This window comes from Eptesicus fuscus, chromosome 12, assembly GCF_027574615.1.
Source record: "Eptesicus fuscus isolate TK198812 chromosome 12, DD_ASM_mEF_20220401, whole genome shotgun sequence".
Lineage (NCBI taxonomy): Eukaryota > Metazoa > Chordata > Mammalia > Chiroptera > Vespertilionidae > Eptesicus > Eptesicus fuscus.
The window spans coordinates 3,443,709-3,459,220 of NC_072484.1; the positions used below are offsets into that span (position 1 = coordinate 3,443,709).

The 15,512-nt window shown below is 50.8% G+C and overlaps 1 protein-coding gene across 1 annotated transcript in view; it reads right to left on the reverse strand.

Moving 5' to 3' along the window:
- Positions 1-876: 876 nt before the first annotated feature.
- ZNF831 (zinc finger protein 831) overlaps positions 877-15,512 on the reverse strand; it is a 53,586-nt gene continuing 38,950 nt past the window's right edge. The window contains exons 6-7 of the mRNA XM_054724237.1: positions 2,115-2,269; positions 877-1,707 (exon numbers count right to left, since the gene is read on the reverse strand). Of these exons, the coding sequence (XP_054580212.1) occupies positions 877-1,707; positions 2,115-2,269 (986 nt within the window). The remainder of the gene's footprint in view (positions 1,708-2,114; positions 2,270-15,512) is intronic.

Genomic DNA, 15,512 nt, shown 5'->3' on the forward strand with positions numbered 1-15,512 from the left:
AAAAGGCTCCGTCACGATGAGCAGGCAGCGGCGAAGCGCAGAGATCACTAAATGTAACCCTCTAATTGAAAGTGCTCAGCACACAATATGACACAGAGAACCAGAGGAAAATAAGTGGGTTTTCCCCCTCAAAATAATGACTCATTACAGAGACTGTTCTATTAACTTTCAATACAGCGTTCCTTTGCAAGAGTTGGAAAAACCAAGGTTTCAGAGGTCTCGACAGTAAAGGCACCAGGCACCAGACAGTACATGCTTGTGTCACTGACTCATACATAAACATTAGCCACTGAGCGACATTGAAAAATAATCAGCATTTCACCAGATCACGCGTTGTGAAGTATATTTACAACTTCCGAGGAGGAGGAGAATTATTCTGACCAAACTTCAGTTTTTTAATGAATCTGAATTTTGTCTCCAGAATGAACAGAAGTAATTTGGTGCCCAGTTCATCCCCTGGTTAACTCCCCGGTGCTTACCCCAGTTTCTAATGAGGACATCATTGCCTTGACTCTATGGGGTGTACTTGTTGATAAACGTGGCTTTCGTGGCTAATGCCATTTTACGGAGGAGCCAGTGAGGACTGAGGCAGAGAGAACCCGGGAGTCCAGCCACAGTCGCCGTGTGCCAAGCCGTCACAGCCGCCTTTGCCTTTCCTGGCACCTGTGGACACCAGCGGGGCGCGCCCAGGGGGTCTGGAAAGGGTGAGGCTGAGTCAGGGGTTTGGAGTTGGTTGGGGATGACTTGGAAAGAACCCAGAATGGCTTTCCCAATCTTTAGGTGCTTCATGACAAGGGTCCGGGAGCCCGCCAGCTCAATGGCATTCACGGGAAGCATGGCCAGTGTCCGACCGCAGACGCCCTCTGCCCGGGAGCTTCAGATCTCTATCACCAGCCGGTCTTCATCGTCGCTGCTGGTGTCGCTGAACTCCACTCGCGTCTGCTTCCTCATTCCTCCCAAACTCCTCTTCTTGATGGTTTTCGAAGAGGCTTCCTGGACACCCACAGGCTGCCCTGGCGTCGAGGGAACCACACCATCCTTCAGAGCCATTAATCCAGATTCCCGAATTTCCTCAGTGCCCTTTCCTACAGGAGGCCGGGGGCCCAGCATGTCCCCGCTCTCTAAAGCACACCCCGGAGAGTAAGTTCCTTTCTCCTGCCCCTCGGGGGGAAGGCGTGTCTCGGGTCTCCCTTCCTCTTGGCGTGAACTGGTTGGTCCTGGCCCTGAAGTTGGTGTGTCAGGATGAGTTTTCCCAGGTGACCTCGATGGAACCGAACCTGAAAGTCTTCGCACAAGTGAAGGCTTCCCTGGCAAGAGTGACGGAGACGTGCCCTGGGCGACAGCTTTGCTGTCCGGGGAGCTCTGTGTCCGAGTCTCCCCTGCAGCTCGGCCATGGCCTTGTGGCTCTGCACTGGGAGTTCCCGGGGTGGTGTGACCTCCTCCTGTCCCCAGAGAAGTACCAATGGCAGCCACAGAGGTAGCAGCATCATGGCGGGGAGAGCTTCCTTTGGACTCAAAGGATAAAGGCTCTTGAGCATCCAAGAAAGCGTGTAGTTTGGGACCTGCCGAGATTTGCTCCTGGGAAGGCAGCAGCTGAGTCTCAGGCAACCCCAGGCCGAGATCTTTGCCACGGGAGGGAAGTCTGTGGTCACCCACGTGCATTCGGGAGTCGGGTGGCAGGGCCAGTGCTGACCCCACCGCGGCGTTCTGAGGACAACGGTCACCACACTCACCGGCAGAGGGAATAACATCCTGTAACGAAGTGCAAAGGGAAGCAGATGGGGAAAAGGTTAATTGGTACAAGAAACTTGTGGTCAGAAACATGGTCCTCAATAAAACAAGGGCTTGAGTCCTTAATGATTCTTTACTGAGCGTGAACTTCAATATCATGTTTTCAATCGGTTTCCATTAATAACTAATTGGGGCATTAAGTTGAGTCAAGTTCCCTGTTGACACAAAATCGCCTGGAGACTGCCCTGTGTTTTTGTCTGGCTTTGTGAAAACGCAAACCCCTCAATTACCCCACCAGTCCCGAGCCCACTGAGCACCAAGGACAGGAGAGCCATAACCACAGACAATGTACAGACAGAGACGGCCGAAGTCGGAATTCCCACCTGCACGGTGCGGGTGTCTCTGTCCCTCACAGCCCTTGGACTTGTGCTGGGAGAGCTGCCTCCTGAGGTCGGTCTCCAGTCCTTCTCCTCTCTGTCCCCACAACCAAGAGGCGATGCTGAGGTGGCACAAGATGACTCCCCTTGCAGGCTTAGCCCTAAACGTGGGAGGCACATGTACATACACCTGAATTTATTAAGTCAGCAAGCAGTCATTTCCTAGTTTACCTGTGCCTTCAAGACCAGCTCTGAGCTCATCTCACACCAGGAGAGCGATGTCCCTTGAACCAATTCCCGCCGTCTAATAAAGTGTCTCTGGTTCTGCTAAGATGAGTGGGAAGGGGGCAAAACCAATTCCCAAAGACAGGACAGTCCCTAAACCTTCCATGTGGCTTCTGCATCAGAGTCCTCTTCCATTTGTGAATCTCAGATTGAGTTCCCTGGCCCTAGAGCCAGAGGTGCAGAGTAGAAAAGTCCCCCTGTCACGCATGAGTCCTCGGAGCACTGGGCAGCTGGGGTGAGGCTGGTCTTGTGTTGCTGTGGTTCTGTGGTGGTGACTGTTTGATTTGGGGGGTAGGAGGGGAGACAAAAGTATGACCTTCAACACCCACAAAACAGCCTCCCCTGGAATGCAGGTCCGGATCTCAGGGAAGGCAGATCCCATCTTGAGTTAAGATGAGAAAAACATTCTAGAATTGCTGTGTCACAGAGAAAGCATTAGGCCCCATTTAAAAGTTGCTTTTATGTTGATGAAAGCTACAAATGCACAGACTTTTAAAAAGTCAAACCTTTCTGCTTATTAAGAAAAACAACAGCACCTGTCCGCCCACTCCTCTTCGCCTGCTGGATCCTGTTAGTGTGTCCTGTCCTCCCGCACCACGCTCAGAGCGCCATTTCTTGGTTTGTTTTTTGTTGTTTTTATTTTATTTCCAGTTTGGAGGATAGTCTGTGACTTCTATGAGGGATTAGGATGAGCACACCTTCTCCACAACCCTCATCGCCCCACAGCTATGCACAGTCCCCACCCCTCTCTCTTCTCAGCAGTGACATCGCCGCTGTGGCCATCTGCCTAGAATGTGGACAGTCCCCACTGCTGTGCTGGGGAATGCGCTGTCTGCCCGAGCCTCGGGTGTGCTGGGAGGAACTGCCTTTATTACCAACACGGTGTTCCCTGGAGTCAGTTTTTTCTTTTGCTGAGTTTTCTATGGACTTTTTACTAAAATCACCCTCCAACCTCCTTCCCAATGGTCTAAGGCAGGGGTCCTCAAACTTTTTAAACAGGGGGCCAGTTCACTGTCCCTCAGACCGTTGGAGGGCCTGACTATAGTTTAAAAAAAAACTATGAACAAATTCCTATGTGCCCCCCGCATGTTGGACCCACTTCAGGACTGAGCCCCCAGCATTCTGCCGGGGAGAGAGTGAGGGGTGACCCTGCTGTGGGAAGGGGGGCGGTGGAGATTTGGAGGGGGGGGGCTCCTGGGCTGCGGATTTCGGAGTGTTGAGGTGTGCCTGGCTCCCCCGGGACTGCGCTGAACCTGCTGAGTCCGTGGCCCCGGCCCTGCTCAGGGCCTGCGTCCCCTGTCGCTTTGTCCTCAGAGGCGGTGCCTCACAGACACATCTCCTTCCTGACCCCCGGTGGTGAGAGGAAAGTGGAGGCAATGAAGGGTTCTGTCCTCCGTCTGTACCAACAGGACAGACCGACTTCCTCCATCTCCGGGGCTTGTCGCCAGGTCCCTGGTGCGCTAATCCCGAGCAAAGCAGTTTGAAGGTCCGTGAAAAGGGCAACGGTTTGGGGACAGATGCCATGGCCTCTTCCTGAGCACAGCCTCCACTTGGGCTCCTGTGCATGGGGTTGTCCGATGGCACAGACCAGGCCTTTGGCATGCCACCCATTTTCTCAACACCCCCGCCCCCCCCCCCCCAGTCCCTCCCATGCCTGCTGTCCCCTCCTTCCTGAGGAGTCGGAGAGCCAGCCCAGGGGCCCTGGCCTTGGAGCCTCTGACCCAACGGGGAGAAACCAAGGGAGCAAACTGGAGGATGAGATCGCTTCTGGTTGACAGGGTCGTGAAGAACATAAACACCGGAGCCTCACGATGAGCAGGAGGCAGCTGGAGCTGCTGAGCGTGGACAGGGAGGCAGGGGGATGGCTATGGCGGGAGGAAGGGAGCGCCTCCCGTACCTAAAGCTGCGGAAAAGTGGTGTCTGTCATGGAAATGAGGGTGAGGGGACCCCCAGAGGCCACTCCAGACCTGGAGGAGCAGACCAGGCAGGGCCTGACGGGCAGCCAGGTGGAAGGAGGGTGCTGAGCGGGGCGGGGCCCAGGGAGGGGGGAAGCCCAGGGGCGCAGATCTTGTGGGTGCGGGCAGGTGCTGGGAAGGGGCCGGGTCTGTCACGGTGAAGAAGCCAGCGTGGCAGCAGGATGCCACAGCTTTTAAGATGCAGGCAGCTCCTGTCTGGAGACTACATTTCTGGGAGAGGAGAGCAGAGCGGGAAAACCATTTTCAAGGTTACCGGTGGGGTGGGGTCAGATGGGAAGGCTTGGCTCGGGCAGAAGTCAAATAGATGAAAGTGGATGATGGAAGACAGTTTCATTGCCACCCATGAAAAATCACCAAAAGATAATAACGATGATAAATGTTTCACTAGCCCCATAGTTTACCAAGCGCCTCCTCTCCTTCTAAGTGGATTAAGCTGTGTCTCCACATTGACAAAACAACCAGACAATTCATTCAATTCAATGAAGTAAAACCAATTAGTAAGAGGAAATAATCAGATTGGTCAAATGTCTCCTCGGCAGCTTGTGTGGGTTTTTCAGCCGAACGGAAAGGCCATGTGCGCATTTGACCAATAACTTCTGACTCACCTGAGAGCGAGGGGGGCAAATCCATTGATTTAATTTGCTTCTGACCTACAGTCTACAGAGAAAAGTGAGTTATCTTTAATAATTGTGGGGGGAAATGCCCAAATAATGTCACCGAAGTGTGTTAAACGAATTTGGATTCTTGGACCAGGACGCTAACTTGCTTTGAAAGGAAATGGCTCTTTCCAGGGAGTGAAGGGCCCTGGTTAAGGCATGTGGGTTTCCACATCACTTAGGAGCCTCTCCTCCATCTTGAGAAATTTCGGATTTTTTCATCACCGTGCAGTCTTCAGAAACTCCAACACGCTCACACAATTATGCGAATCTTATTAGAAAGCCATCTCTCATCACAGCTCCTCTGCCCTCCTGCCCTCCCCCAATTAAAGCTACGTTTTTAATAATTTTCCTCAGAAATAATTGCCCAACCATGTTTGGAGAGGCAGAGACCGCTTAAAGCATCATAGCACACTTAAATTTAGCCTCTTGAAAAGGCTTAGAAGAAACTGTACAACAATGAGAAAGAAAAGAGAGTAAAGAAACAACAGGGCAAAGCTTCCAACATGGCTTAGACATCTCTCACGACCAACCTGCTCCCGGCTGTCTAATCTTAGGCCTGAGGAAAATGCTAATAGACACATTACTCTAACAACATTATCTGAAAACTAGAGGCCCAGTGCATGAAATTTGTGCACTGGAGGGGGGGTCCCTCAGCCTGGCCTACACCCTCTCACAGTCCGGGACCCCTTGCTCCTTACCGCCCACCTTCTCGCTGCTCCTTAGTGCTACCACGGAAGCAGGAGAGGCTCCCGCCACCACCACTGCGCTCACCAGCCATGAGCCCGGCTTCTGACTGAGCAACGCTCTCCTGTTGGAGCACACTGACCACTAGGGGGCAGCTCCTGCATTGAGCATCAGCTCCTGCATTGAGTGTCTACCCCCTGGTGGTCAGTGCGCGTCATAGCGACCAATCGTTTTGGTCATTCTGCCATAACAAACACTTAGGCTTTTATTAGATGGATGGAAATAATTGGATATAGTTCTTTTGGTTGCCCCAGTACACCAAGAGCTCCATTGACTGGGAGTCCAAAAGACTGCATTATAAGGAAGGGATAAAAATGAGCCTACCATGTCGGCCTTCAAAGCAAACTCTAAGCATAAACAAGAATGCGACATAATCGCCTATTAACTGATCTCAGATGAAATGGTTTCGCAGTGTCCCTGACATTGGATGCACCGGCTTCTGGCAAATATAAATTGCAATTATTTAAGGAGAGCTGGGCAGAACTCTCAAAGTCATCATTGTGTGGGCAGTGACTTCCTCATTTATTCAAAAGTTTGTTAGGCCCATTATTTTTTAATCCATATTTTTGGAGCCCATATTATTGTCCCTAAATATATCTTGAGCCCATGTTTATTGAGTATTGAGCACAGCCAATATTCTGTGCTAAGAATGATGCTGAGGGCAGGCGATGTGTCCAGGGGCAAACAGGACAGTCACCCACGTGGAAATTTCAGTCAAATGGGAGAGAAATTCAGTCCTCACATAATTACACAAAAATTTCACCACGCATACACTGGCCGTGTGTCTCAGTTAGTGGAGTGTCGTCCTGTGCATTGAAAGGTTGATTCCCAGTGGGGGGGGCATGCAGGATGCAGCCAATCAATTGTTCTGCTCTCACATCGATGTCTCTCTCTCTCTTTCTCTCTCTCTCTCTCTAAATTAATAAAAATCTATTTAAAAAAAACTTTTCACCAAGCAAATGCAGTAAATGCTATGAAAAAGCAAAGGGTGCTATGAGATGGGGACATGAGGCCCTGGCCCCACCTATATGATGGACATGAGTAAAATCACACATTCTGACATCATGCCTGCTTGGGCTGGTTTTCTCTCTAATAAGTTTATATAATTAATTCATGTAATTATTCAAGCAATATGTATTTTTAAGTTTCTGTTGCTTCCAGACATTGCACTAAAGTGTTTTGGAAGTAAATTCATTTGTTTCTTCAACCCTATTACAATTTTTGTTTACAAAGTTTCTATGGGGGGAAATATTTGGCTGAAAAGGATGGAGGAGAGAGTCTTCGCTCCTCTCTGGCAGGGGCTGGGGTCCTCCATTCCAATTAAGAGAATGATCCGAAGTCAGCGGGCGGCCTAGACAGAGGGGGCTGGGAGAGGACCAGAAAACCCGCTTACCAGGTGCAGCTCAGGTCCTCGGCACTGCCCTACTGCAATCTTTTGAAAGTTTTCCTCCACGGAATCACGAGTGCACGGATCTTTTCTTTCAGAAACTGCTTTTCTTAGTGGTTTTCATCTCTTTTCTATTTCTTTGATGAAAGGCACCGGACGAGAACCCTTCCCACACAGGAGTACTCCACTAACCACACAGAGGGTGAATTGGAGCTTCGAACCTTGCTTTAAGTTAAAGCTGTTATTGTGTTCAGACAACACAAGCTTACTTTAGTATACGGAGCAGAAGCAGGACGATGGGTCTTGGGAGGAAAAAAGAAGAGGACAAAAGAAACACGGTCGGAGACGTACAAGGCCGAGTGCCCAGCCGTCTGCCTCCGGCTCCGTGATCTGACGTTTCTGTTGCTAAATGAAAAGCGTGTCTGTGGGTCTCTTCCCGGGGATGTAATTGATACACCCCAACAGTGTCTCATCTTTCCTCAAGATTTACACCTGAAAATGAAGGAGAAATTATTCTGTTTCGGCAATTTCAGCGCACTATGACTCAACTAATAGCTTTAGGGAAAGAATTAATACTTCTCCATTAATTCTAATGAGAGCAGATGTAGGGGAGCCATTAGCGCCTGTCAGAGGAGAGAGAAGGCCGAGGGGGAGAAGCCAGAAAGACCCCTCCGCACCCCTGACCCAGGAGTCTGGAGACAACAGGGGGGCAGAGCTGAGCTCCCGGATGAAACACAAAGAAAACTCCTGGAGGAAATGCTGGAAAAGGCAGCGCCCACCTTGACTCCGGCTGCCTGGGGAGGTGAGAGACGGCGCCTTCCTGTGCGAACAAGGGAGCCGCCTGGGAGCGTCTCTACTTCCTGTTCCCGAGAAGAAAGGGTTTGATCACTGTCTCCTCTCAGAGGTTCCCCCAAACTCAGTGGCTAGACCATCCATCCATTTATACTCGGGGCCTGTCACATACAAGGTATATGAAGGAGAAAGGAGCTGTAGGATACCACAGATGGGATGACCTATTTGTGTAAAAAACTAAAATAAAAAGGTGTCTGCTCACATCTGCATGTCCATGTGGAAAGCTGTGAGAGACGTTAGCCTGCCCCTGGCCGCGGCCCGGAGGCTGGGTTGCCGCGCGGCGTGGACAGGCCGGCGTTGCACCAGGCACGGTGCTGCTGTGATGGTTTGGAAGAGACACAAGAGCTGAACAACGGCATGGGCTCCCGATCGCCGGGCAGAGCTCCAGGCGCCGGGCAGCTGCGCATCCCTGCCGCCCGGCGAGCACGCGCTCCTGGGAGGGGAGTCGTTTCTGTAACAAAAGTTTAGTTTCTCAGGAAGAGAAAAGTTGACTCACAAAAGCAAGAGGAAAATGTATTTTTCCATCTTTAACCAAAGCTAAAGTATTTCTGTACCATCCTAATTTTTTTCTTGAGATTTTTGCCTCTTCCGAGTAATCATGTCCCATCTCTTTTCTCAGAAACCACTTTTCTCCGTGGTTCGAGTCCCTCTGCCATTTCCCTAATGAAGGCAATCAGTCTGAGAACACTCCACTTACCGTTTTCCCCAAAAAACATACTTAGTGGGAGAGCATGCTTAAAACCTTTCGGTAAGCTGAAACTCTAATCATGCTCTGACAATAAGAGCATGCCCTGAAAAAAGAGGACAAATTGTGGGGAAGCAGGAACACTACAGAAAAAAACAAAAAACAACAAAAAAAATGGCTCATGTGACTTGAATTATTTAGTGCCAAAATTGAATCAAGAGAACTTACTTTATGGATCATTACTTTCAAACTTTCTTAACTCTAAATGAAAATTATAGAGAGAAGAAGTTCAGGCTTTGGAATATAATTGATGTGTTTAAGCAATTGCCTCATCATTTCTTAAGATTTACATCGTAGAGAAGGAGGTGTTATCCTGTTTCAGCAATTCTGTAAGCAATATTACTTAACTAATGGCTTTAGGAGGAGAAGCTCCCCATTAATTCTGACAGGGAGAATTACGAGCAGAGCCATTACCGCGAGGCAGAGGCGTGGAGGGCGTTGGTGGCGGAGGGGACCCTGGAGTTCAGGCTGCCGTTTTGGTTTCTCTGCGGAAGACATCACAGGTGATTTGTGACAGAGAAGAGGGCGGGAGAAATACCAAGGGACCCTCCCCAGCCACCTGTCCCAGCTCACTTGTGACAGACTAACAGTTTAAAGGCTCCAAAGAAGGGAAGAAACTGCCATCTACTTAGTTTCAGAGAATTACATCCACGCCCTCACGTGGTATTTACCTCGTCAACACGATCGGGTGAACCTTTCATCTCACAGAGTACCTGTCAGAAGTTCTGTTCACCTTGCCGTTTCTTCCCTGACTGCGTGTGCTCCCATCGTGTGATCCCCAGGGGGCTTCCCTGAGCTATGCTGGGGGAGGGGGCTCCAGGTAACACATTTCAGTCACTTAAAAGTTCAGTTATGTACAGACTCTAAAAGGAGAGCTGCTGGAGAGAAAGGAAGTAAATGAGACCAGGAGAGAGGAGAGCGGGGCCGCCCTCGCCCTGGAATTAAACGTGGGCTTATTGATGATGAGCCGCTCAGTGCTACCTCGCTGATGGTGTGTACGCGGAGCTGAAGAGACAGAAATTAGGACATAATTGCACGGTGATTAGCATTGTGGTAAATGCCACCAAGGAGATGAGCTGTGACTCACACCTCAGGTAATCTGGCTCGAGAGTCGGATGTGACCTGCCTGAGTAATCCCTAAATGTCACCTCCCAGAGCCGGCGGAGGAGGGTGACTCAGAAGCCCCGCCTGGCTCTTCGGAGAAAAGGTAGCTGAACGAGCCATCAGAGGGACAGCAAATGGCGCTGATCAGAGTCTAACTACAGAACAGAGCATTGCTCCCTCCTGGCGCAATTTCTGGAAGTTTGTCTCTTCTGAGTAATCATGCTTTATGTCAAAAATGACTTTCTTCCTGGTACCTCATGTCTTTTCTGCTTCTTTGATGAAAGGCAATCAATCTGAGATTTCACTCCCAGAGAGTTCTTTGTCCCTGAAAAACATTTCGTGGAAAGCCATGTTTAAAAATCAATCTTCACTTAAAAGTTTTCGCCCAGACCATGCACCTGAAGTTTAGAGAGCAGAGCAGGCAGGGGGTAAAGGGGAAAGAGACACAGTTATTGAAAATGCCATTTAAAATCCATAATGCCAGGATGGAAACCAAGAGTCTCTGCTCTTTGAATGATCCTTTTCCATGTTCCCCGTTATTAAATGGGTCTGCAAGAGACAGTCCACTTCTCAAACATAATGGAGGCATTGGAGAGGGCTCATTTTCCCTCCAGATTTGCATCCTAAAAAAAAGGAATTGATCCATTTCGATGATACTAGCTGGAAAGAAAGATCTTCCCTCCTCTCCTCCATTAATCCTGAGAAGGGAAATAAACTCATTTCAGACAAAGACAGAGGAAGGCAGCAAAGGTGGAGGTGGCCTCATCGATTCTGACTCCCCGTCACCCCAGGACCTGAGTCCTGGTCTTCCCTCAGACCCCAGTGGCAGGCGGCCCAACCTGATTGGACAAGACGCCCAGGAAAAAGGCTGAGGGAACACTGTTCTGACTTCATAGCATGTCTAGTCTGCCAGGTGGTGCTTAGGCTGGGGTTTTCTTACTCCTTTTTGGGGGGGGGGAGGGGGGAGGGGAAGGCAAGTGTTTGGCAAGCTAAATCTCTCTCCCACTCAGATATTTCTTCTAAACAGCACTGAAGACCCGTGCTAAATATTCTGTGAACAGCACAACACCCAATAGCGTTTCTTAAAAACTATTCAGGAGCCAGGGGACTGAGACAAAAAGGGGAAGAATAACAGCAGCCTCAGCTTCGCTACAGAAACTTTTTACACCCAAACTTGCTCAGGAATGTATGCTTTCAGGCTTGTTTTACAAACGTGGTTTTTTCTTAATGATGAAAGAAACTGGTCAGGCAGGCCACGCTGAGATGGAAATACTTCCAACTTGGTTCATCTCAGCTGAAGGTTTCCATCTCAAAAGAACAAGAGAGTACTTCGTGCCTACACCCCGACGCAATGAGACAGGAGTGCTTTTGAGCAAAAGCCTCCCTCTGGTTTCTCGGGGTCCTGACAGGACATAAGGGGGCCAGCCGTGACCGCGGGAGGGCAAGGCCGAGCTCCAGGGGGAAGGTGGCAGGAAGGCAGCCTGTACCCTGCCGCTGAGAGCAGAACGAAGGGGAAAGAGGACCAGCAGGAAGAGATGGACCGGTTCTTGAGGACTCTGTGCAGACACGCCTTTGTCCTCCCCCAGCTTCAGAAATCCCACCTTTTGTGAGGTGACCTCAATGCCGGGGCTTTCTGACCTCCAGAAACCATCTTCTAGCCTCAGAGCAGCATGCTTAACTTCTAAATGTAATCAGATTGGTTATTGCCCCAGAAGTCATTTTTAATCTTCCCACACTAATTAAGAAATCTTATTTCTAAAAACAAACCAAAAAAAAAAAAAAAAAGCAGTCATGGAGATATTAGGATCCTTCAGAAAGCCCATGCTTTGTGGCACTTTACAAATCTCCCCATCGCCCCTGAAGGTTTCTAGTTCACCCCCACACATGGAACCTGCTTTGCAATTCTAAAGCTATAGGGAATAGGAAACCTATGGCCTAATAGAAAAGGGGAAGGTGTCCCTCAGGTTTTATCTGGAAAAGGCTATAATCAATGTCAGGCACTCAGAAAATTGCCCCTGGGGGTGGGGCGGAGGTGGAGTGGGAGATGAGTCTGGAGGTAGCCATACAATCCTGCATGGCCATCCCACTTGGCCATTTTCTTAAATGAAAGACAGCGAAGTCGATACAATTACCTCTTGGAAATATTTCCCTGTCTGTCCTCAGTGCCAGCAGGAAGAAATGACAACTCCATCCAGTATGGAAAACTGAGGTCCAATAAAAAGAGATTACAGAGAAAGAAAAAAAAAACCTTAAGCAATGTATTTGGGAATTCTTCTTGACTTCTGTTTAAAAATATGTTATTACTAAATTCAAGTCAGAAAAAAAAGTACACAGCTCAAATGATCGTGGAGTAAACTAGCATAATGGTTTTAAAATAAAGTCGTTTATACTGTTTCTGAGGATGCTGGCAGAAAAATAATGAGAAGGTTGCGAGAGCATCCATCGGAGAGTGAGGCCTGCACACAGGGAAGTGGGTTCTGGGAGGTTTCCCCTCGCGGAGCTTCCAGAACATCGAAGGAAAGTCAGTGTGCAAAGCAGGAGGGAAGCGTGGCGTGACCTGAGCCCCAGAGGACGCCATGGCGGACACACCGCTGCGCCCGCCAGGGAGACAAACAACTCTGATTACAATGTCGCCAGGCTTTCTCTCTCCGCAGGGGGTTCAGCTTCTGTCTATGGAAAAGTAACCTTCAGAACTTGTTTTTTGAGAGTGATGAGTCTATTTTCCGTCCAACTTTTCTCTCAGACAGAAAAGGCAGGCTCTCCCTTTTTCTTGCCAAATACCCCTGCCCTGTGTCACCCTGAGCGACCACCGAGCTTCTTCACCATTATTGCCATCCGGGGAGGGCGGCCGTCCAGCTGGGACGGAGAGGGCGAGGGCAGGGACCAGCACAGGGCCGCAGTGAGCTCTGAGCCAGGCCCCAGCCAGGAGGCGGCCTGGCGGCGAGAGGCTCACCTCCCGCCCGGCTGGCTGCAGAGAGTGTTTTCTGAGCCAGAATGGGGGGCGCTGTGCTCTCGCCTCCCCGATTCAAAGAGGATTAAGCCCTCTCCTCCCAGGGCTCAGCTCTGACCCAAGAGTGAAGGTGACCTCACTGGTGAGGGGTTGCGTGATGGAGGACCTCTGCACCCCAGATCTCCTCTGGTCGGAGATGCAGGGGTTCAGCTAAGTGGCCTCCGGTCCTGAGAAGCAAGCACCTCAGTTGAACCAAGCAGCCCAAAGGGGAGAGACTAGAAGAGACACAAAGTGGAGAGAGAGACCCATGGACTGCTGCAGGGGGGTCAGGGGGTGCAGGCACGCGAGTACCTGGCACCGCCTCCCACCCGCTTAGGAGGTGACTGTGAGGTTAGTGTCTAATAAAAACGTGTAGAGGGGCGCGCAGCCCAGTGTGTATATGTAGAAATCGGTAACACTATTGTATGAATGCGTTAGGTAAATATTAACATTTGCGCAGAACAGGTATCTTTAAAAGATTAAATACAAATACTAGTATACCTTTTTTTTAAAAAAAGAGTTTAAATAACAAACATCCCAGAATCAACCAAGCCAAGGAAGGGTGCAGGCCGCTGCGCAGGGTCGAGTGAGGATCGCAGCGGGATCAGGATTCGGAAGTGAGGTCAGTTTTGAAAGCCTGTTCAGAGCGGTTGACACCAGCGAGGGGGTCTGAGGCCTGGGGCAGGGCTCCAGGTGAAACGTGGGGGCCCTGTTAAATGGGACTGTGAGTCATTGTTCCCATTGGTGTGTCCTATGCAGTATTTGGGGCATAGTCATGCTGAAAAAAATATACTCACTGCTCATCTGAAAGCCAAGTTTAACCGGGTATTCTGCACTTTCATTTGCTAACTCAGGCCACCTGCCTGGGAGTGTGGACATTGGGGAGCAGGCTGGGGCTGGCTGGCCGTGCTCAGAAAAGTCTGGCTGAAGCCTTGGGCTGGCAGCCACCTCTTCCCCACCCTGCAGGCTCTGTCCCCGGGGACGGCTGTGGGGTCTGGATTGATTGAGATGAGCAGCTATTATCAACAAAGATGTCTGTGGGAAGAGGGCACCTCAAAAACACCCTGAGTGTGGAAGTGTTCCCAACAGCCCTTAATGGAGAAATGACTTGGGGGGTCTCCCCAAAACCCCAGGAGCCCAGCCCACGCTAAAGCAAAGCAGGGAGAAGCAGCACCCCAAAGCCTTCCCACCATTAAAATAATTTAACTCCACCGTAAAACACAGCCTTCAGAAAGGCGATTTTGAAAGCATATTAATGTTTCTGATCTCCCCGTATCTCCCTCCCTGCCATGTAGACGAGGACCCAAGGCTGTCAACCCACTTTCCTCCCCAAATGGCCCTCACCCATCCCCACTGGGTCCAGGTGGTTATTCTGAGGCCCTTTCTGGGTGAGAAACCTTAGCTGGCCTCGGAGAGATGGCGGAGAGGAGGGCTGCGGGAGCGGGGCCTGGCCGGTAAGGATGCTGAAAGGGGGTTACGGGGACACGCGGCCCAGAGCGAGGCACTTGCAGGTCCGGGGTGTTTTCTAGATGAGAGTTGCGTGATGCTCATGCTTCTCTCAAGGATCTTACAGCGGCAGGGGGGGAGGGGAAAAGAACAAACTTTCTTCTTTTTTTTGAGCTGAGGTGGGGAAAGAGACCCAGATTTTGGCTTTTATCAGTGAACCTGTCAATGGCATGAACCGCAGAAGAGGACAAGAGCACACCAGAGTCACCTCTTCCCCCGAGGGCACGGGGCTCAGGAGACAATGACCCCCTGAGGTGATGGCTGTCAGCAGGAGGACGCAGCGGGATCCTCTCCCCTCTCACCTGGAGGGCACAGTGCGAGTCTGGTCCATGCGGACAGGTGGCCGGGCTGGGGACAGATGGACATCTGTACGTGCTCACTCTGCAGTCATAACCTGGCTGCATACAGGCCGAAAAAGGCACACTACTGCATGGAAACGTCTTGTTTGGGGGATCTCAGACAGGCACGGGCGGCTGACGCCACAGGAGGCTGTGAGCCAGGAGACCACAGGACAGAGCCGGAGTGTGAGGCCCAGGCAGGCTGAGGACCCGTGGCCAATATCCTTCCTGTCCGTTCCAGACAGTTTTAGCCTCACTGTGCAGAATTTGCTTCCCCAGTAGTGTTTTGATGCAGTAAACACGATGGTGAGCTCGGTGTCATGGAGCAGGTCCGGGTTATCTTTGGTCCAGAAACGCTCATTACACCAGGCGTCCCGGGGGACAGACGAGGGTGGCGGGCGGCGCAGGGCGGAGGACAGAGGCCGCACAGACGGAGACCCGGGAGGGAGGGGACCAGAGGCGGCGCTGGAGACTTCTGGCAGGGGGAAGCAGAACTGTGGGTAAAAGTCTCAGGGTGGGAGGGGGGTGGCGTCACTTTACAGCGGAGAACGTGACACACACGACCTCACCCCGTGGCACGTCAACATCCAAAGCGCTGAGTCGCGTTGACACTCTTTGAGTGATGAGAGGACACCTCCCCTCAGGGGCCTTGCTCCCTAACCCATCACCCCAGACTAACCAGGAGAGAAACATGGACAAACGCCAGCAGAAGAACGGAGCAGGACGCCTTTAAATGGTTAAGGCATCAAAAACAAGGGAAATCCGAGAGACGGCCACAGCCAAGAAGAGCCTACGGAGAGACGAGGACTAACTGTCACG